General features: G+C 41.4%; 1 protein-coding gene across 1 annotated transcript; it reads right to left on the bottom strand.

Moving 5' to 3' along the window:
- Positions 1-291: 291 nt before the first annotated feature.
- On the bottom strand, positions 292-21,209 carry OVCH2 (ovochymase 2). Its single transcript, XM_069554725.1, has 14 exons — positions 21,122-21,209; positions 18,175-18,284; positions 16,419-16,510; positions 14,058-14,230; positions 13,606-13,701; positions 13,223-13,374; positions 11,895-12,092; positions 10,748-10,763; positions 8,969-9,059; positions 8,196-8,320; positions 7,293-7,433; positions 6,788-6,918; positions 1,200-1,293; positions 292-473 (listed from the first exon to the last, which is right to left on the bottom strand). The coding sequence occupies exons 1-14, from the start codon at positions 21,207-21,209 to the stop codon at positions 292-294; spliced, it is 1,689 nt and encodes a 562-aa protein (XP_069410826.1).
- Between the last annotated feature and the right edge of the window lie 1,559 nt (positions 21,210-22,768).

The following is a 22,768-nucleotide window of genomic DNA, read 5'->3' as shown; positions in this document are numbered from 1 at the left end:
TAGTGTGGCTAAGTGCAAAAAGGCTCAGTTGTGCCTTGCAGAGAAAATACATGTGACGGATAAGCTTTGTTCAGGCACAAGTTACAATGGTATTGGCTGTGAGTGAGTTCAGTGTTAATGAATCAGCAATGTATATTAAATAAGGTGACCTGAAACAGAAACACAAATAAAACCAGAGGCTGATAGGAACCTACCTTCTCCGCATTACCCCAGGAGCAGTGGTTCAGGGTTCACAGATTCAGTGAATAAAGAGTTGACTGTACCCATGCCAAGCTCTAAAGGTTGCTCTATTTACCACATCAGGAGGATGAGACTCGGAGTTGGTACCTCAGTCCTCTTACCTGTTTCATGAATGAAGGAAACTGTAGCCTGGAAACCTCTGAAGGTCCCGTTTTCATTGGACTGGAAGCTGATGGACATTACCCTGGTGATGCTCACCACAGGGGTGGGGACAAGAAAGCCACACAGCCGAGCTGGTTCGAGCCCAGCCCAGGCACAACAGGATCAAGGGCCCAGCAAATAGACATGGCAGTGGATAGAAGAAAAATGATTGTCCTTCAGGTAACTGTTAAGAAATAAACTTTTCCGGCAGATGTCACCATTCATTTTCAAAATGAAAAAGGCAGACTGCTTCTTAGTACTACATATTTAACCCTGCTAACATTTCAATTCTGTTTATCTCCCAAATAGTCCCATTGGGAATGCCACTAAGAGAACTGACTCCAGCCACAGGGCTTATCTCAATAGCACTTTCCCCTCTGATCCCTAGACTACGTGGGCCTTCCATTCAAATGGTTCTTTGATTTTCCCTGAAGCTCTCCCCACCCTCGCTCCATGCCTCCCTCCACATCCGGGGAGAAGGAGAGGTAATGAGAGCACAGGGAAGGATGGAGCTGATGCAGGGAAAGGAACACTGAGCCACATCCCATTTATTCCCTAAAAGGATTCCCAAGAAGGACCAGATCCAGATGCAAACTAGGGAAGCTGAGGCTCCCAGGGAACACAAACCTATTTCTTTTGTTGTTTTTAAAAATTTATTTTTAAATTGAAGGATAATTGCTTTATAGAATTTTGTTGTTTTATGTCGAACCTCAACATGAATCAGCCACAGGTATGCATATATCCTCTCCCTTTTGAACCTGCCTCCCATCCCCTCCCCACCCCACCCCTCTAGATTGATACAGAGCCCCTGCACACACCTATTTCTTTCTTCCTTTCTACATCCCTGTGCACGCTCACATAGTCGGAAGTGCAGTCTCCATTTTCTTCTATCTTTAGGTCCTGAAATGAAAGCTGAGAAGGCTCCACGTTACATTCAGAGTCGACAGTATGAATACATTAACCGATTTTGATCAAGCAGAAGAATTCCAATTGTTCAGCTTGCCCTGGAGCAAGACGAGAAAGGTAACGGGCATTTCTGAATGAGTTATATTACTTAGGAAAAGATGCTAAACCACAGGCTCCCAAACCTCTCTGTAAGCACCCGATTATGGGCCAAATGTAAAGGTGGGAAAACGCGCAATTATTTGAGCTCCCCAGCTGCCTCCTTAGAGGAGCAAAGGAACTTCAAAGAACAATGTTCAAGCAATCTGATATCCCTAACCAACTGAGTTTAAAGAGAGCAGCAGTGGGAGATAGAAATGATGAGCTGGCAGTCTAGATTTTATACACGCATGTGACGGGGATTCAATGGATCCTAAACTCGGCAAAAGACACAGAGGCCTGTATGTTTGGGACAAGAAATGGAGCCAAGTGATGATTCATGGTAACAAGACATGGGGTCAAGGAGACATGTCAGAAATAGGATTCATTCAAACATTTCTTAAATCCTTCCTGGAATTTTCTGGAAACAGATACTTTCAGTTACTCTGACCATTCTGTCTTATTAAAAGAGGTTTTAAAAAAAGGAGAAAAATTACATAAATCTGTTTTAAACCAGAAATTTCCGACACAGGGGAATCTATAATCCCTATAATAAATAACTTAAAGAAAGTTCAAAATATTTCTAAAAGTGAGGGGGTTGCAGAGGCTGAGATGGTTAGATAGCATCACTGACTCAGTGAACACGAGTCTGAGCAAACTTCAGGAGACAGTGAAGGACAGGGAAGACTGCTGTGCTGCAGTCCATGTGGCTGCAAAAAGTTGGACATGACTTAGCGACTAAACAATAACAACAAACTTATTTTGTTTAATATCGATAATATTTAAAACTTAGAATTTAAAATGTTCAAAGTTGGTGAACAGAACATGCAAAGCAATAAAACTTATGAATAATAAAAATAGACTCTTTTCTCTTTGAGTCAGATGGTATGCACATAGTCATGACCTGTCGTACCAACTTACAAATGACTGTCTCAAATGGGTCCTGCAGGCGACGCTGGCCGGATGTGAGTGCGTCTTTTCACTGATGCACAGCACTCATGTACTTGGTCGCACAGGTTTTTTTGAATCACTTCTAGCTCTAACACTTGTATGTTTAGACTTTCAGCTAAATTCTGCCTTCTTCCTCTTTTTGGAAATATGCTCATACTTAATCTTTTCTCCTCTGTCACTATAAGGTGGTGGTGGTTTAGTCACTAAGTCGTGTCTGACTCTTGCGACCCCATGGACTGTAGCCTGCCAGGCTCCTCTGTCCATGGGATTCTCCAGGCAAGAATACTGGAGTGGGTTGCCATGCCCTTCTCCAGGGGATCTTCCCAATCCAGGGATCGAACCTGGGTCTCCTGCATTGTAGGCAGATTCTTTACCAACTGAGCTATGACGAAAGCCCTGTCATTACATAGCTTCCCTTAATCCCACTGCTATTTGAACTGTCTGCCTGACTCTGCTCGGGTTTCAGGAACTTTTAGGAAGACAACAGCTACATTTGCCTTACTTCCTCTGTGTCTTCTCACATTTAAAACCTGTGTGATCTTGTTCTACTACTGACATCTGACCTCACCTGACCTTTCAGCTGCCACCACCTCCACCTCCTTTCAATTGTCCATCTCAATTATTCTACCTTCGTTATGAGGGGTTGAGGTGGGGACTAGCAGGTGCTCAGTCCTCTTTACGTTTTAAAAAAGTTCTGTCTTTTTACTTTGTTAACATTTAAAAGCATGTTTGAGAAGAACAAAAGGTTTCAGAGCTGTACAATGGTTTCTCTGTGGAAGGGAGAGAGAAAAGTGGGAAGGAGATCAAGATCTATCAGAAGAGGTGGTGGAGGGAGGGACGGAGGGAGAGGAAGGCAAGCCAAAGAAGGGGGGGAGTCCTGCTTCTCTTCAAATTCTAACTTTGCGTGGGAAATTCAAGCTACTGGCCATACTTCTTTGTTTGTTTTGGTTTTTGTTTTAAAAGCTCTCTTCTCTGGACTGTCATAACACTGCACCAATTTGGTTCTTCCTGGGTCAGATCTTTTATTTTTTTGGCCTCAAATATACAAGAACTTTGAGGTCTTGTTCACCCTTGCTCCTTCCCCATTGTTTTATCATCTACTTTCTCTCCTTCATATACTTTCTTGCTTTCAATAATTAAAGAGAAAATGTTCTAAGTAAATGCTTACTTCCAACCTTACCCTGACTGCAGTACCATCTACCTGAAGGCACGTCTGCAGACAGCACGCTAGTGTTAAGTGAACAAGCATAGAAACAGATGTCCAAAACACCGCAGTCGAAGGCTGATATGTTCTGTATCCTGACGCTTAAAGCCATCCCTACTTTGATCTCAGCCTCGCCTTCTATCACCCCTCCTGCTACACATTATGCTAGTCCCTGAAACTGTTCTGCACTGCACTTTTGTTATCTACGTCCCACAACGTGTTTTGGTAACAGTTTAATTAATAAGGAAGAAATGCTTATTTCTTGAAAGGACTAGACATTGATGGAACAAGTTAACCTGGTACAAAGGTAAAGGCAACTTTTCAACAAAAAGTAAAGTGCACAATTGCCTCTGCAACTCAAAAATGACAAAAAGTAAAGTGCACAGTTGGGCAAAATGGCAAAAAGTAAAGAACACAGTTGCCTCTGATCTCAAAAATGAAAGAATGATCTCTGTTCGTTTCCAAGGCAAACATTCAGTATCACAGTAATCCAAGTCTATGCCCCAACCAGTAATGCTGAAGAAGGTGAAGTTGAATGGTTCTATGAAGACCTACAAGACCTTTTAGAGCTAACACCCAAAACAGATGTCCTTCTCATTACAGGGGAGTGAAATGCAAAAGTAGGAAGTCAAGAGATACCTGGGGTAACAGGCAAATTTGGCCTTGGAGTACAAAATGAACCAGGGAAAAGGCTAACAGGGTTTTGCCAAGAGAACACACTGGTCATGGCAAACACCCTCTTCCAAAAATGCAAGAGAAGACTCTATACATAGACATCACCAGATGGCCAACACCAAAATCAGATTGATTGTATTCTTTGCAGCCAAACATGGAGACACTCTAGACAGTCAGCAAAAACAAGACCAGGAGATGACTTTGGCTCAGATCATGAACTCCTCATTGCAAAATTCAGATTTAAATTGAAGAAAGCAGGGAAAACCACTAGACCATTCAGGTATGACCTAAATCAAATCCCTTATGATTTTATAGTGGAAGTGACAAATAGATTCAAGGGATTAGATATGATAGAGTGCCTGAAGAACTATGGACAGAGATTTGTGACCTTGTACAGGAGACAGGGATCAAGGCCATCCCCAAGAAAAAGAAAAGAAAAAGGCAAAATTGCTGTCTGAAGAGGCCTTACAAATAGCTGTGAAAAGAAGTGAAAGGCAAAGGAGAAAAGGAAAGAAATACCCATTTGAATGCAGAGTTCCAAAGAATAGCAAGGAGAGATAAGAAAGCCTTCCTCAGTGATCAGTGCAAAGAAATAGAGGAAAACAATAGAATGGGAAAGACTAGAGATCTTTTCAAGAAAATTAGAGATACCAAGGGAACATTTTATGCAAAGATGGGCACAATAAAGGGCAAAAATGGTATGGACCTAACAGAAGCAGAAGCTATTAAGAAGAGGTGGCAAGAATACATAGAAGAACTATACAAAAAAGATCTTTATGACCCAGATAACCACGATGGTGTGATCACTCATCTAGAGCCAGACATCCTGGAATGTGAAGTCAAGTGGGCCTTAGAAAGCATCACTACGAACAGAGCTAGTGAAGATGATGGAATTCCAGTTGTATTTCAGATCTAAAAGATGATGCTGTGAAAGTGCTACATTCAATATGCCAGCAAATTTGGAAAACTCAGCAGTGGCCACAGGACTGGAAAAGGTCAGTTTTCGTTCCAATCCCAAAGAAAAGCAACGCCAAAGAATGCTCAAACTACCACACAACGGCACTCATCTCACATGCTAGCAAAGTAATGCTCAAAATTCTCCAAGCCAGGCTTCAACAGTACATGAACCATGAAATTCCAGATGTTCAAGCTGGTTTTAGAAAAGGCAGAGGAACCAGAGATCAAATTGCCAACATCCGCTGGATCATGGAAAAAGCAAGAGAGTTCCAGAAAAACATCTATTTCTGCTTTATTGACTATGCCAAAGCCTTTGACTGTGTGGATCACAACAAACTGGAAATTCCTTGAAGAGATGGCAATACCAGACCACTTGACCTGCCTCCTGAGAAATCTGTATGCAGATCAAGAAGCAACAGTTAGAACTGGAAATGGAACACCAAGCTGGTTTCAAATCAGGAAAGGAGTCCGTCAAGTCTGTATATTGTCACCCTGCTTATTTAACTTTTTTGCAAATTACATCATGGGAAATGCTGAGCTGCATGAAGCACAAGCTGGAATCAAGATTGCCACAAGAAATATCAGTAACCTCAGATATTCAGATGATACCATGCTTATGGCAGAAAGTGAAGAACTAAAGAGCCTCTTGATGAAAGTGAAAGAGGAGAGTGAAAAAGTTGGCTCAAAATTCAACATTCAGAAAACTAAGATCATGGCATCCAGTCCCATCACTTCATGGCAAATAGATGGGGAAACAATGGAAACAGTGAGAAACTATTTTTGGGCGTTCCAAAATCACTGCAAGTGGTGACTACAGCCATGAAATTGAAAGACGTTGCTCCTTGGAAGAAAAGCTACGACCAACCTAGATAGCATATTAAAAAGGGGAGACATTACTTTGCCAACAAAGGTCCGTTTAGTCAAAGCTATGGTTTTTCCAGTAGTCATGTATGGATGTGAGACTTGGACTATAAAGAAAGTTGAGCGCCAAAGAATTGATGCTTTTGAACTGTGGTGTTGGAGAAGACTCTTGAGAGTCCCTTGGACTGCAAGGAGATCCAACAAGTCAATCCTAACGGAAATCAGTCCTGAATATTCTTTGGAAGGACTGATGCCGAAGCTGAAACTTCAATACTCTGGTCACCTGATGTGAAGAACTGACTCATTTGAAAAGACCCTGATGATGGGAAAGATTGAAGGCAAGAGGAGAAGGGGGTGACAGAGGACGAGATGATTGGATGGCATCACCGACTGTCTGGACACGAGTCTGAGTCAGCTCCGGGAGTTGGTGATGGACAGGGAAGCAGCTGTGCTGCAGTTTATGAGGTCGCAAGGAGTCGGACACGACTGAGCGACTGAACTGAACTGAAAGCGCACAGCTGCCATCTAGTGGCAAGTGTGGATAGTTGCAGGATAGAATACATCGGTCAGATACCAAGTATTTATCAAGAGATTTGTGTGCCAGGTGCTAGGTTCTAAGTACAAGGGATACAGCAGTAAACGCATCAGATAAAAACCTCTGCCCTCATGGTGTTCATGTAAGCGATTCTGTGGAGATCCACAGCCAAGTAAGGGTACCTTAACTAGGTAATGTTTGGGGGCTTGAAAGACCCAATTGCAGATGGCCATGTCGGTGTAGTCTTCAGGATAGTGAGGACTCTGTATGAGGCCTTCTTCAAACAGGATCGTTAAGGAGTCGCAGCCAGAATCTGCAATACAAAGGAGAAGGTCTAAGCAGTGGCATCACCATGGACAGAGGGGACCTCTTTGTTCTCACCCTTGTGCCCCTCACGAAAGATGCCTGAACTAACTCTTCAGGCAGAGCCATTAAGAAAGAGGAGGTCTGTGCACTGGTTCTGGAGAAGTCATCAAGCTCTCTTGGCTCATGTGGGTGGGCAACAAGCATGCATTTTCAAGACTTCACGAAGAGCCCCTGTACCCCCTGTCTCACTGACCTTGGGCTCTTCTTTGCTGTGGAGCTCAGTGGGCCTTGGGTGGTTTCCCTACCCATCATCTAATTCCTATGGGACCTCAACTTCTGCAAAAGGTCAGCATAGTGTATGATAAGAGTAAACAGTTTTACCAGGAAGGTAGTTTGGTTTAACAGCTTTATAGGTGAGATTGAACCCAACGGCATAATCTGTGTTATCAGAGATGAAGTTCAGCCTTATAGTGCTGGAGCCAACAAGAACTGATGAAGCCAGTCTCTCTCCACAGAATTTCGCTGCAACATAAGAAAGAAGAGTCTTTGCTCAGAGCCTAGAAAACAGCACCCATTAAAAGACTTGCAGGGACCTGAACATTCATGATAGTGCAGGCTTGTCTGAATCAGGGCTTCTCAACTTTGGTACTACTGATGTTCTGAACTGGAATGTTCTGTGTGTTCAGGCCATTTTGGGCTTGTAGGATGTTTTGCAGCATCCTGGCTGAAAAATTGTTTTGCAACATTCCCTCTAGTTGTGACAGCCAAAAATTGCTCCTGAGACGTTGTTAAAGGTCTCCTAGGGGAAAGTAGGGACAGGCCATATTATCTCCAGTTTAGAACCATAGGAATGGGCCTCCATTTCTGTTTCTTACATAAGTAACTTTTGTCTCCTACTTGTGGTTATCTGTTGCTGTCTTCCTTCTGAGCTGGATGAGGCAGGTAAAGGTTATTTTCTTGCTCAGGAGAGCAGCATTCTGCCCAAGGGGCCCTGAGAGTCACAGCTGTAGACCTGTATTTTACTCCCGATGGGCTCCAGGTCTGGCAAATGAGTCTAGGAAGCCTGGTTCCATGGGAAGCAAAGGCAGTAAGTGAAATGCACTGTGGCCTTCCAGCCCTCACACAGGCTCAGATTTCGTTCCTTTCCACCATCATTTCTAAGTCTCAGCAGTGGAGACAGGAAATGTGCTGTTTATAAATGCCTTGGGGCTAGACATACTATAACCAGGCCCCATTAAATCTTCCTGGAATAGTGTCCCTTTGACAATGTGCAAATCCACTCACCAATAAGTGTGTCTTCTAAAGAATATATCGACAGGTAATTATGGTCACAAGACTCTGCATCAAAGTGGGAAAAACTGAGGAGCACATGCATTTCCTCTGGTACCAACAGGGTCCAGGCACAGTGTCTGCAGGTAGACACATTGACAGGGTGTCATTTTCAGATAGAAAGTGGCTGTCACAGTCCAATGAGTGGGGCAGAGTCAAACTGGAGGTGGGACAAAGGAATGGATAAAGAAGATACGGTACATATTTATGACGGAATATTTCTCAGCCATGGAAAAGAATGAAATAATGCCATTTGCAGCAACATGGATGGACCCAGAGATTGTCATACTGAGTGAAGTCAAAGAAGAAGAATATTGTATGACATCCCTTATATGTGGAATCTAAAAAGAAATGATACAAATGAACTTATTTACAAAACAGATTCACAGACTTAGAGAACAAACTTATGGTTACTAGGTGGTGGGGGGAGAATGGAGGAGAGGGATAGTTAGGGAGTTTGGGATGGACTTGTACACACTGAGATGTTTAAAATGAATAACCAACAAGGTCGTACTATATAAGCACAGGGAACTCTGCTCAATATTATGTGGCAGCCTAGATGAGAAGGGAGTTGGGGGAGAATGGATACATGTATACGTATGGCTGAGTCCCTTTGCTGTCCACCTGAAGTGATCACAACATTAGTCATCGGCTCTATTCCGATATAAAACAAGTTAAAAAAAATGGAGGTGGGAGTTGGGACAGGGGTGGCAGTGGGGGCTACTCACTGCTTGCTCTCATAATATAGGAAGGGGCTTTCTGGGAAGTGCAGCTCCCCCTCCGATGCTCTGACCACGCGATCCTGCTCACTGCATGTGGCTGGGAGGGAAAGCCATGAAAATTAGGACTAACAGCGATGGCTAGCCACAGCAGCCCTCTCCCTCCAGAATACATGCAGACACTGGCACCTCTTGACTCTTCCACATGCTCCCTTCCTTTCTTCATGAAATCTTTTCCTGTCTTGGCTTCTGTGATGCTTTATCCTTTTTGGTTCCTTGTAGATCTTGCTTAACTTTGAGATTCTATGATTTCTTCTCCTTTACTCTTCTTTCTCTGACCCCATAGATCCACTCTACAGATGCAGGTATTTACTAGGTTTTGTTCTGAGTTTTCATTTCTTTCTACATGAGCCTTCTGACCTAGTTCATTCACACTCTCAGTTTTAATTATATCTCTACCTAAACTTCTGATTTTTCAGCCCCCTCCTAGGTCTCTTCCCCTTAAACTTAACGTGCTACAAATACAATTCCTTTTCTGCAAAACTGCTTCCGCTTCTGATTTGAATACTTTTTGTGTTCTTAGCTCTTCATGCTCAGAGATTTGGTGTCATCCTCCACTCCTTTTTTCTCACCACCCTTAACTTTAGTGACTATCCAGTCCTAGTTCATCCTATTCCGATGCCCTCCTTTTCATTCTCTGGCCATTGCCCTAAATCAAGCCTTATTTTCTTATCTCTTGAACTAATGCATAATCTCATAATTCTACTATGCATTATTTCTCCTCCAGTTTATTCCCTATGTACAGTTCTTACAGCACTTCAGTATAGCTCTAATCTATTTATCTAGTTAGTCAACTCCTATTACTCAATAAAGTCTAAGTTTTTTTGACTGGTGTTCAAAGTTTCCATAATTTGGTCTCAAGTTATATGTTTAATCTTCTTTCTCATAAAACCCCTCACATATCCTACGCTTTAGCTGCTTTGACTTACTGGGTCTCTATTACACCCTAAATTTTCCTATCTTCATCTTTTAGTATCCATCTTCTCATAAGCATGATTCCTTGAGCTGGAATATTTTTCTTTACCTGTATCCCATCCCCACCTGACAAAATTCTATTCATCCTTTATTCTCTGAGGTTCAGGTTAAAAGATGTCTGTGGTTCCAAAGCCTCCCTTGTCTTTTTGTCTTTTTTTTTTTTTTTCCCAGCTAGAAACAGCCATTCTCTCCACTGAGCTCTCAGGGTACTCTTTTCCCACTTTGCTCTTTGGAGTTAGTTCCACAGACTCACAGAACTGCTGAGCTAAAGATGCCTTTGAGACCATCTGGTCCAAACTGCTTCCTTTTTGGATAAGCAGACTCAGGTTCAGAGGTAGAAAGGAGCTTGCCCCCAGTCATAGAGTTAATTCACTGAAGACTTGCAATGTAACCCTGGGGTGGGTTCCCTGTGCTTTCTGAACAAGCTGAGCTCAGAAACCTGACCACTATCCACTTCACCTCCTCCCTCATGTCTGAGATGCAAGTTGAGAATTTGATAACTGTTTGTTGAATTGAGCTGGAGCTCTGGATTGACAAGAAGTGAACTGGGAGGGAGTGTGGGGCTCCTGCTGGTGAGGGTGGGCCCTCACTGGCTGGGGATGAATGACTGAGTGCTCCAAGCGATGTTTTTATACATAGTGAGTATGGAGAACCCTTGCAGAGGGAGACTTTTGATTATAAAGGGAACCAATCTTCAGAAATAGTAGAGATTAATTCATGCTCCCAGAAGAGCAGGCGATGAAAAATACCCACCTCTGGAGCTCTTTCTCTGCTTCCCTGGGAAAGAAAAAGAAAGATGGGATTCAAGGTTTGTGGTATCTTGGGCAATATTTCAAGAAGGTAGCATCTCCCTGGCAAAAGTGCAGAGGTTTTTAAGTCAGTTTGCAACTAATGAAAATATAATCTGTGGAAAGAACAGAAGGGATAGATTGACAAAGCAGCAGAGGGGCCTTTGTGTTTTAAGAAAATGATTCACTGTCTTTATTAAGTGGGTTCATTGGCTTGGGGATTACGCAAAGCAAGAAGAGGTCATCTGGGGTACTCGTCTAATTTTTCATGACAGGAGAGGGTAGAGATGGAAATAATGTACCCACAATCACAAAAGAGTTGCTGAGATAGCTACGACCTGAACTGAGGACTCAAATACCTGCCAGTGTTCCATATACTTGAACACAATCACAAGTTTTTCCTGAACTAGTTTGAATTAACCCCTTTAGGAAGAAATAGATGTCCTAGTGAGGTTGGAAGCCACCAGTTAAGTTGGATTTGGAGGCAAAAAATGAAGTTTCAATTAACTAATTGGTCAGTCTAGTAGAAGGATGTATACAGACCTTGGCCTTTTCAGATTTACAGTACCTGGCTCTATGTCAGGCCTTCTCAGCCACAGCATTATTAACATCTGGGGCTGAATCCTTCTTTGCTGGGTGGGAGTGGGGGTGCTGTCCTGTGCACTGCGGGGTGCTTAGCATCATCCATGGCCCCCTACCCACTAGATGCCAGTGGTTCCTCTCTCTCCTGTTGTGACAACCAAAAATGTCTCTAGTCACGGTTACCCGAAGGGGCAAAACTCCCCCTGGTTGATAACCACTGACCCATGCTATAGCTTGCTGAATCTTGCTAGCACAGTCAGTGAGAAGTAAGTGGTGGAAACATACCACCAGCTGAGACAGTTTCAATTAAATGCAAATTTGACAAAGTCTAGGATGGATGTATTCATGTTTCATTGAGTAGTTGTATGCTGTGCGAATCATCGCTTGTCCGTTTTTAGCCTCAGTGAATACCACAATCCTTATGTGAGACACTAAAGATGAAAGCAGAGTCTGTCTGCTCAATGGTCTTGACTTGCCTAGACTCTGCTGATGTTCTCTTTTTCCCTAGCTTCTTGACCTTATGTTTTGGCTTGATTACCAATTCGGATGTGTTTGTGGATCCACGAAAGCACTTTAGTAAGATCTGTGAAGATCCCAGGGGATCCTTGATCATTTTTCTGCAGATTGTCTTTCCAGCCTCGACCACAGCCCAAACCCCAGGAAGTCACACCAGCCATAGTCCAAGTCCCTTTCTTATTCCGGCACATGAGGGACCCTCCTGAGTCTCCCTGTAGGGAGAAAAGATCTCTGTTACCATCGTTGTCAGTGTCTGTGCCCCACAAAGATGCTAGACAAGGATCAGTGAATCGATCAATGAATTTCTTCACTTCTAATACTTTGGACTCAAGGACCCGAGAGAACAGGCAAGTACAATTCCCATTCGCTCCAGAAATACCACTGGAGTCCACCAAATCCACCTCCTTCTTCCCCATCTGGGGCTTTCATCAGACATCACATTGTTTCCTTCTACCGTCTCATCCTACAGACTCAGAGAAGTTTTGCCCAGTAGTCATATTGACCTTAGTTCCTGGTCAGCAGGAGGGATGGAGAGAAAGAAAAGCTCCCATTATACACAAACTGGAAATCGCTTAAGTAGGAAGGAGCCACCTGTCCTTCAGGCTGGGGAACTCTGAGTTCATTGTTGGCATCATCTTCAGTGTTTGGTCTTTTGGAAAGACCTCCTCTGAAATTAGTCCTTGCTAAAAACAGGTTGTTTAAACTGTCCCTTTAATTTTTTTTGTCTTTTCAAATCAGTTCAGTTCAGTCACTCAGTCGTGTCCAACTCTTTGTGACCCCGTCAATTGCAGTTATTTATTGGTAATAAATAACCAAGAGATATCACTGACAGTCATCAAAAAGTTTAGAAACTAGGTATTTGATAACATATACACATTGGAAATATCATTATAATGTCACTAATAATTATGAATACTTTTGATATTTTAAACAGATTTATAATCTTTCTGGAGCCTGAGGCTTTTTCTTTTTTTGAACTTTTTATCTTGTATTGAGGTATGAAAGTGAAAGTCACTCAGTCGTGTCTGTCTCTTTGGACCCCATGGACTATACAGTCCACGGAATTCTCCAGGCTAGAGTACTGGAGTGGGTAGACTTTCCCTTCTCCAGGGAATCTTCCCAACCCAGGGATCAAACCCAGGTCACTGATTAAACATGCTATGATAATTTCAGGTGAACAGTGAAGGAAACTGTCCCTTTATTTTGACTTGACCTCCCTTCTCACTCCTGATCCTTCTTCCCAGGTCTACTCTTTCCTATAGCCTTATTTCAGCCTCTCATCTGATGACAAAGCTGAGGGAAGTTCTGTCTGGGACCTGTCAGCCCGACCACTCCCACCTACCTGACATGCATCTCTTCCACCATCTGGGAAGCCTGTGCAGAGAAAGGTCCGCCCACTGATGGGTTTCTCTAGGGTCAACAGAGCTGTAATACACTCATCCTGGGTCAAAATGGGCAGGTTCACTTCCTGTAAGACTTGTGGAGAGATGCCATCTAGAAAACACAAAACCCCAGCAAGGTACTGTTTCACCTCCCTGCATTGAAGATGCCCCATTCAGGCTTGTGTCTTTTGGAAAGATTTGAATTTTTAAGTACAATGTGGCATTCTCTATTTTTAAAAATGTTTATACACGGTCTTTTACAAATAGATTAAAAATTCTATTTTCTGATTACCTACCAGAAAGTTCTGATATCAGATTAAGAGCAGAACATGGAAGTTCTTACTTTCATTCAAGCGGCCCCAGCCTGCTGTTGTACAAATAAATCCAGGCTTAAATCGTTCCCCTGGCTCTGGAAGACACATGGGCCCCACAAACTGATCTGAAAAAAAAGAGCAAGGCAGGGTTTGTTTCATTCATGTAGGAGAGACACCACAAGCCACTCACCAATGGACATCTAGGTGGATCCCCCAAGGCCTTGCGATGTCTCTGGTACCTCCAGGGGTCTCTTATCAAAGTAAAACAGAACTTTTCTTGACTCCACTTAATTGTATCTCTAAAGTCACAAGCAAAATGAGTTTCAGGTAGGGGAACCCCACCTCGATTTTCTGTCTCAAAGTCCATGATCCAGAGATCCTGGGCACATGCTACATAATTTATACTTTAGGAACTGTGCTACGGAACAGAAGTTCTGGAGAACATGGGGTGGACAATTCAGAGTAAACTTCAAATGTTTACCAAAATGGAAAGCTCCAGCCATCTTCAAAAGAGCGATATCATAATCCATTGGCTTCTTGGTAGTGAAGTGTGGGTGTATGATGATGGTTTCAATGGTGAGGGTTTGCTCTCCTGGCTCCACATGTCTCAAGTCATATTCACCAGCAGTAACATTAAAAGTTGATACAATATTTCTATGAGGAGGAAAGAGTAAAAGGGATGGATTTCACTGAAGCTGAGTACAGTTGTAATGGTTGACAAACTGACCTCTTCAAAATGAGATGGATGGAGAATGCACATGTACAGCTACTGAACAGAAAAAGTAAGAATGATTCCAAATGTAGAGGTTCCCAACGTGAGTGGGGGACTAGTGAAAGTGGCCTCATGTGGAACTAATAATAAGATAAACTGAATACTTTGCAATGTTATTTGTTAAGTGTCCAAGGGTTTGTGTAAACACTGTAATTCAGAGATCTAAAGCTACCCCAGATGGTTAATTTGGTCTGTCTGTTTTTAAATATAAATTTATTCATTTCAATTGGAGGCTAATTACATTACAATATTGTAGTGGTTTTGCCATACAATGACATGAATCCGCCACAGGTGTACATGTGTTCCCCATCCTGAACCCCGCTCCCACCTCCCTCCCCATACCATCCCTCTGGGTTATCCCAGTGCACCAGCCCCGAGCACCCTGTCTTATGCATTAAACCTGGACTGGTGATTCATTTCACATATGATAATATACATGTTTCAATGCCATTCTCCCAAACCATCCCACCCTTGCCCTCTCCCACAGAGTCCAAAAGACTGTTCTAAACATCTGTGTCTCTTTTGCTGTCTCGCATACAGGGTATCACTGATATCCTTTGGGAGTATTTGGTGATTCTTATGAAGACAGCCTGCTTTAATGTCAGAGATCTAATACCTAACACATACCATGAAAGACATAGTAGCATCATAACTCTGATATCCCAGAGAGTATGCACACTCAGAACTTTGGGACTGATTACCGTACTGGGAAGAGGGCATCTTTCCTTACTTCCTTCGTGTTTTTTTAAAATATAAATTTATTTATTTTAATTGGAGGTTAATTACTTTACAATATTGTATTGGTTTTGCCATACATCAACATGAATCCACCACAGATATACACGTGTTCCCCTTCCTGAACCTCCCACCCTCCTCCCTCCCTGCACCATCCCTCTGGGTCATCTCAGTGCACCAGCCCTAAGCATCCAGTATCATGCATTGAACCTGGACTGGCGACTCATTTCATATATGTTATTATACATGTTTCAATGCCATTCTCCCAAATCATCCCATCTTCTCCCTCTCCCACAGAGTCCAAAAGACTGTTTTATACATCTGTGTCTCTTTTGCTGTCTCTCATACAGGGTTATTGTTACCATCTTTCTAAATTCCATATATATGCATTAGTATACTGTATTGGTTGTATTTTAGAGATCTAACATCGGGAAGACTGAAGACCTATATTACTTCTACCTGCTGCAAAATTATCTGAAAGGAACTTGATAGCAGGCGTTGAGGTAGATTAAGCCCTTAGCGATCTAGAAGAGGATCTCTGGGGATCCAGAAGAGATGATTTAATACAACATTGGGAAAGGCATCATTTTCTCTTGGCATACTTCCCTAGCATCTCTCTAGCCTAACCACATGCCACACTACAGTGAAATTATCAGTTGACTCTTCTTTAAACTATCAGCTCTTGGAGGGCAGGGTTCACCTCTGAGTCATCTTTGTATCTTTGACAGCTATTAGTGTACAGCTTTAAGGAAATACCCAGGAGATGTTTGCAGACATGAAATGAAAGAGGGAAAATAGGGGGACATGATCTTGACTGCTGCTTTATGCGTATCAAGAACACTGGCAACAATAGAACATTTGGAGCACACAAGAGAATGGATAAAAGATGGAAATTGTTAAAGTTCAGAGAGCCAGGATCAATAGGAAGGAAGACACAGAAGCCTTCTTCATGTTTTATTGGCCTTCTTTTGTTTTCTTTTATTCATTTATTAAGATGCATAATGAGCTGGATGATTTTTTCACTGGAATTTAAGAAAACTAGGGGAGAACTTTCACAAATCTATCTTTGTGATTTTTTTTTCTCACTTGGATATTATTCTTTATTAATCCAATCATTTTAAATATCAAAGTATTCACTCCTATAAGGAATGCATGTTTTCTATCAAGTTTAGAGCCCTTGACAATGTCTTTGAGCCATATTTATTTTATGCAACCAGCATGTCTTCCCCTAAAGCATACATTGTACCATCCCATATTTTAATAGAGTTGTTGCTGCTGATTCCCAGGAAGAAGAAATGTAATCTGACCTTTATCAATTGGCTGGACTTTCCTTACCTGTTGGCAACGCAGTGAGCAGCCGTGATCACCCACTGTGGGGAGATGATGGTCCCACCACAGACATGCTTCTGCCTTCGTTTCAGAGACACCTGAGTTGCAAAGACCTTAAATGGGAGCAAGTTAATGGCCTGGGATCCCCCCAGACCTGGAGACTGAGCATCTTCTGAAAAAGAGACCCAGATATCTTACTCATAAATATCAGAAATCATGAACTGTGAAGTGGTAGACCAATCACACTATAGTTCAGAAAGAAGGGCAAAGCTGGACTCAGAATATTCCCACCCCTGGTCCACAAGAGAGGTAGTTAACTTGAGGCTTTAGCAAGTTGGTAGCAAAAACTGTGGGTACTTATTTATATGATAATGCTCAGCCAGTCTGTTACTCTAACAATATGAATGATATCTGTGAATGGGGAGAGGGAGAGAGAGAGAGAGAGACATAAGATACAGCATAGACCAGATGAAAAAGTCTGGGATAAAGACAAGGTGAGGGCTAAAGGAGTCTTCCAAAGTCTGTTCCAATTTCTCTAGGCATCCCAGAGGAATAGTTTGGATTTACTGCTTTCTTAACAGCCTTTAACTATTTAACCTTTACAATTTCTTCAATCTTATTTTTAGATCTATTTCTAAATAGATGTCCTATCCTGTCCCATGTCCTATCCTGCTCATGATACTTGGCTTGACTCCTTCATGACTTAGAGGGTACAATAAATACTTTTACTTCCGTTGTTGGAATTAGAAAAAAGCAATTTTTTAGAATTGTCTCCTTTTTGATCAAAAATTTTTCTATGAGCAAATAAAAAAATAATACAGAGAAAAGGGTAAGAATAGAATAAAGTACAAGTAAGTAACAGTCAGTGAATCATCCCTGACTATGATTTAAATGTGAACTTCTGAATTGACTGGCCAACTAATTGACCAAGTAAGAAACTGATAAACCAACTCTTCAGCCAAATAATTAATTCATCAGTTAATCAAATAACAATGATTCAGCCATTCCATCAACCCACTGAACAAAAATTCAATCAAATCATTGCTAAATAGCCACTGATCTAAAAGTTAATATGACTGACTCGAGAGAAGTGAAAACAAAAAACTATCACTCTACTTACAAAATGAAGAGACAAGATGGGTCCCAGGGTAAAGAAAATTGGGAGACTTTCAAAGAAGGTAAATGAGAAAACCATAGTCTAGGGGTAGAAGCACAAACTCATTTCTATAGGCACAGAAGGACCAGGAAATTACATTGACACAGAATTCTTAGGATACCAACTGTATACTAAGGAGACTAACTACATACCATAAACTCTTGATTGTTCCCTGAAGGGCCCTATGAAATAGGTGTGAACCTTACATCCCAAATATAAAGTAGGCCCATGGATATGACACCTTTGACTTCCCTCATCATCTTTAACTATAACAAGATAGGTCTATTTTAAATATGTTTATTGAATCAGAAAATTATTTTTTAACTTATAAATTTGAAGTGGGATTTTTGTCTTAGGGACTGAAAGTTCGGGATGGCATTTCTAAATTTTGGAGTGAGTCAACAGCGCTTGTAACTATTCTGAACACATCTTTTCTAGAAGTCAACTAATGAAAATCAGGAGGCTCTTGGATCCTTGTACACACTCATGAGATCTCTGCTGATGAACTAAGCAGAATGGAGCATGCTGATGAGTAGCATGGGATGCTGAGAGATCCAATCTTGAGGCAGCTCATAATCCCACCAGAGAAGGTTTCCTGAGACTCACCTGCCAAGGGTAGGAACCCTTTGCCACTTGCCTTCCCCCAACGATGCGACTGAAAATGTTCAGGTAATTCAAAGACTGTGACTTCACTGGACTCTGCCCACAAGTGGGAACTGGGGAGGGGAAAGACAAAAATTTGGAGATTAGATAGTTCTTATTTCTGAGGTATACAGGAAACTCTTCGGAGCAAGAAATACTGTAAGACATAGAGCATGTAGAAATAGTACAAAATGGCTTTAAATTAATTGTGGGGTTTACTGTGATTTGCAGTATAAGCAATTGTTCAGCTTTTTCACATGGAACCTGCATATCGTGAAGATCTACTTTTCTGACATGAAGATTTAGGGCCTCAGAGGTAGATCTCCACTGGGTTAGCACGAATACAGTCCCCTTTTGATTCTAAGCCATCTGGCCCCTTCTAGGCTCCTCAGAGCGCTCTGTGCTTCTGTGTCATTTATTACATTCCACTGTGGTTATTCTTTCAAACCCACTAGACTGATGCCCAGATGTTGCTCAGTTAATTGGTTGAATGGGTAATACTATAATTTGCCTTAAACTTTTTAAAAAAGTAATGTTACTTATCTATTCACATATTTCTTTGGCTGTGCTGGGTCTTTGTTGCCCTGTGGGCTTTTCTCTAGTTGGGACAAGCGGGGGCACTGTGTCTCTGCTTGCAGTGCTTCTCTTGTTGTGGAGCACGGGCTCTAGGCCACACAGGCCTCAGTAGTTGGGGCACACAGGCTTAGTGGTTGTGTCGTCCAGACTCTAGAGCAGGGGCTCAGCGGCTGTGGCTCATGGGCTTAGTTGCTCCGTGGCGCGTGGGATCTTCCTGGATCAGGGACCAGATCCGTGTCTCCTGTACTGGCGGGCAGATTCTTTACCACTGAGCCACCGGGGAAGCCCCTGTAGTCTGCCTTTGATTGCATCTGTGTCAGCATCTTGTCCTCTGCTTGACCCAGGAGATGATGGTCAGCAGTGCCCGGCACAGTCAAATATTAGATTTAATGCTCTCTAACAGTGGAAAGTAACAGATTGTTTAATGATAGTGGACTGGGAAGGAGACAGTGTCCTAATTCACATACCAGAATGGTGTTAGGGTAGAAGGGTTGCTAGGTAATGGGAAAAAGAACCCTTTCCTTTTTATGGAAAAGAATTTTATCCTTGAAAAGCTGCATTTACTTAGTTACTCTCAATGTTTGTTCTGCCTTTTTTTTTTTTTAAATTTTGGACTCCTCAGCTAAGAGATGGGCTAGCTTAAGATGCTTAAAATGCACTGTTAATTTTTAGTTTGTCTAATTATTGGTGATGTCAAATTTTTCAAATTTATTTGCTAGTAACTAGTGTTTATTTTTCCATGTATTGAAGTTTTGTTTCCTTTGCTCATATTTCTACTTGGTTTATGCTTTTACCTTTTTGTAATGGAAAACTTAAAATTTCTCCAAAGTAGAGAGAACAGTATAAATGAACCGCCATGTACTTATCATTCTGCTTGGTAATCAGGGAAGATCCACCTTCTGTCCCTACTTCAGGTCATTCTTTTCTACATGTTCTCTCGGAAGGCCTAGAATGCCCTGCCTCATATTTGCCCCACTTCTTTACCTAGTTGAATCCTCTAATCCCTATTCTTCAGCTTGGAGATCACTTCAGTTGAGCCGTCTTCCTTGATTTCCACAAACTGTGTTAAGTGTCTCTCCTGTGTAAAACCCTTTCCTCTCCCTTTTTATAGTTTTCACCGTGAAATAGTGGGATAAAAAATTCTTTGCCTGTATCCCTCATTTACTGTGAAAATGAAAAAAATCTGTTTTATTCATCTCTGTATTTCCAAGATTTAGCACATTCCTAGCATACACTGAACACTTAGAAAAGTTGGAAGGATGGACAAATGACTTTTCTTGAGAAAATACCCATGAAAGCATAGCTATTTAGATCAATATGTTAAAATACACAAAACTTTTTCAAATAGCTTCTCATTTAATTTCCATTCTCTGACTATAAATCAAGCACTATTATCCCCACAGTACAGATGGGAAAATGAAGAATCAAAGAGATGCACAGTTAATTAATGACAAAGCATGGATGTAACACTCTTTTGATTCTGAATCCAGAGCAGGCATAACAGTGAATCAAAAGCTTATTTTCTAGCTGTTTCAGTTAACTGAATCATAAATACCTTTGTATACAAAAAATTTAGTATTTCCTGAACTCATTGAAGGAAAAGTAGAAAATACGATGATTCTTGAGGTACAAATCTGACTATGAAGAAGACTGCCAAGAACTGTTCTCAGCTTATGTTACTTGAAGAAAAAAACATCATTTATATACAAAATATACTGCAGTAAACAGACTTCACATCTGCTATTTATAGCAGTATCCTGTATACAGTAAACTACAGTAAGTGAAAGTTGCTCAGTCGTGTCCGACTCTTTGCGACCCCGTGGATTATACACTCCGTGGAATTCTCCAGGCCAGAATACTGGAGTGGGTAGCCTTTCCCTTCTCCAGGGGATCTTCCCAATCCAGGGATTGAACCCAGGTCTCCTGCATTGCAGGTGGATTCTTTATCAACTGAGCCACCGGCGAAGACCAAACTACAGTAAAAAGTATAATTTTTTAAAAGATTACAAATGCTTCCCAGTTTATGCTGATTTCTCAAATTTGTTCCATTAAAGGAGATGGGATTGTGGAATGTGTTCAAATAAATGAATAATTCCAGTCTTTTCCAGATCAGTGCAACTTATCCAAGTTGTATTTTGTGTTCCATAAATTTTCTATTCAGTTTAATATGATGATTGCAGGAGAGAAGTCCAAATTAATTACATGAAATCTAACTAAATCTCCAGAATATATTTGCTTCTTCTGTTCTCCCAAAGGAATATGGAGTAAAACTGTGATACCCACTGCCAGCAAAGGTTATTTCTTCAAAGATAGTGATAGACTTCCTAGAACTTACCTTTGGGGAGAGAGAGAGTTGAAGATTTACTCTGTTCCAAAAAGACTATTCCAAATAGTAAAATGAGCTTCTTCTTGCTTATATGCATTTTGAAACTCAGAATTTTTCCCTGAAATTTTAGAGAGACTGAAGAGAACCAAAATAGAAAGCCTTGTAAGAGCAGAAATATACCAACTTAAAAGAAGGTTACTTATTAACCAAAACATGAGGCATTCAACCATGTCCAAATGATGTTTCTGAATGTGGTTTCTTGCAAAGATCTTTGAAAGATGTGGGGAGTCAACCACAGAAGCATAGTCTTGATCAAGCAATAGTACATGTCCCTTTGCACCCACATCAATTCATTGCTTCCCCCAGAGTTTATCTGGCAAGCCAAGAGGTTGGTGACTTAAGGCTTCTATTTGCAAACAGTACTTGCTTCTTGGGACAGGTTACCATGTTCTACAAAAGAATTGAATATCAAAGTTGTCCTTATTTGCAATGATAGACTCTCCTACATGCTTGCAAATAACCTATCAGAATATCCTGAAGCATCTGTCTTTCTCTTGTTTTCCAAATGTAAATGGATGGTTATAGCCATGTGTTAGAAAAAAGATAATCTGGTAGCACACTCAGGAAATCAATTTAAGATACTATTCGTTGAGGTATTTGTGAACTGCATTCTTTCAACATTTTTTGTATTTGTGGAAGGCAAAATTAAATTACCTTGGTTTCTATACCTGGTAGATGATGTGGCATGGGGAGGCAGCTCTGATTATATCTGTCTTCCTTTTCCTTGGCTGAGTTTTTGGGAGGCAGTCACTGTGTAAGAGGCACCTGTGAACTGGCCAATGCCCTATATGACCACATAGCAATATGAAAAATTTTCTATCAACTTTTACAAATTACCTGCTCAAAACAGCAGTTTCAAACTAGAAGTATCTTTCATGTGGCAACTTATACCTATCTACAAAATAAGTCTATAAAAATATTACAGACAACTAATACACATACAAACAAAAGATGTTTTAAAACCGAAAGTTTGTGAGAACTGCAAATTTAGGGAAGAGTCAAGACTTCCTTATGAAAAGAAGGACACTGGAACATCATTTGAGGCTTTATCCACAAACAGTAAAAAAATAATATTTTCAAAGAGCTGAGGAATTTAGGAAGATGGCAATGACGACCCTGTATGCAAGACAGGAAAAAAGACACAGATGTGTATAACGGACTTTTGGACTCAGAGGGAGAGGGAGAGGGTGGGATGATTTGGGAGAATGGGAATTCTAACATGTATACTATCATGTAAGAATTGAATCGCCAGTCCATGTCTGACGTAGGGTGCAGCATGCTTGGGACTGGTGCATGGGGATGACCCAGAGAGATGTTGTGGGGAGGGAGGTGGGAGGGGGGGTCATGTTTGGGAACGCATGTAAGAATGAAAGATTTTAAAATTAAAAAAAAAAAACAAACAAAGAGCTGAGGAAAATGACTATTAACCTAAAGTTTTATGCCCAACTAAGTGATCCTTTAAGAATAAGAGTAAAATAAAGATATTTTTTTCGGAGAAGGCAATGGTACCCCACTCCAGTACTCTTGCCTGGAAACTCCCATGGATGGAGGAGCCTGGTAGGCTGCAGTCCATGGGGCCACTAAGAGTCAGACATG

The sequence above is a fragment of the Ovis canadensis genome, chromosome 15 (assembly GCF_042477335.2).
Source record: "Ovis canadensis isolate MfBH-ARS-UI-01 breed Bighorn chromosome 15, ARS-UI_OviCan_v2, whole genome shotgun sequence".
Classification (NCBI taxonomy): Eukaryota; Metazoa; Chordata; class Mammalia; order Artiodactyla; family Bovidae; genus Ovis; species Ovis canadensis.
This window is presented reverse-complemented; position numbering and strand designations above follow the sequence as displayed.

What these genes read in the sequence shown, in the direction of transcription:
- OVCH2 (XM_069554725.1), bottom strand. Translation starts at nt 21,209, where the DNA reads ATGCATATAAGCAAGAAGAAGCTCATTTTACTATTTGGAATAGTCTTT. An exon ending in GCTCACTGCGTTGCCAACAG is followed by an intron (nt 14,231 to 16,418) that starts GTAAGGAAAGTC and finishes TCCTCCTCATAG; the next exon opens with AAATATTGTATCAACTTTTA. An exon ending in CCAAACATTACCTAGTTAAG is followed by an intron (nt 1,294 to 6,787) that starts GTACCCTTACTT and finishes GAGCCTTCTCAG; the next exon opens with CTTTCATTTCAGGACCTAAA.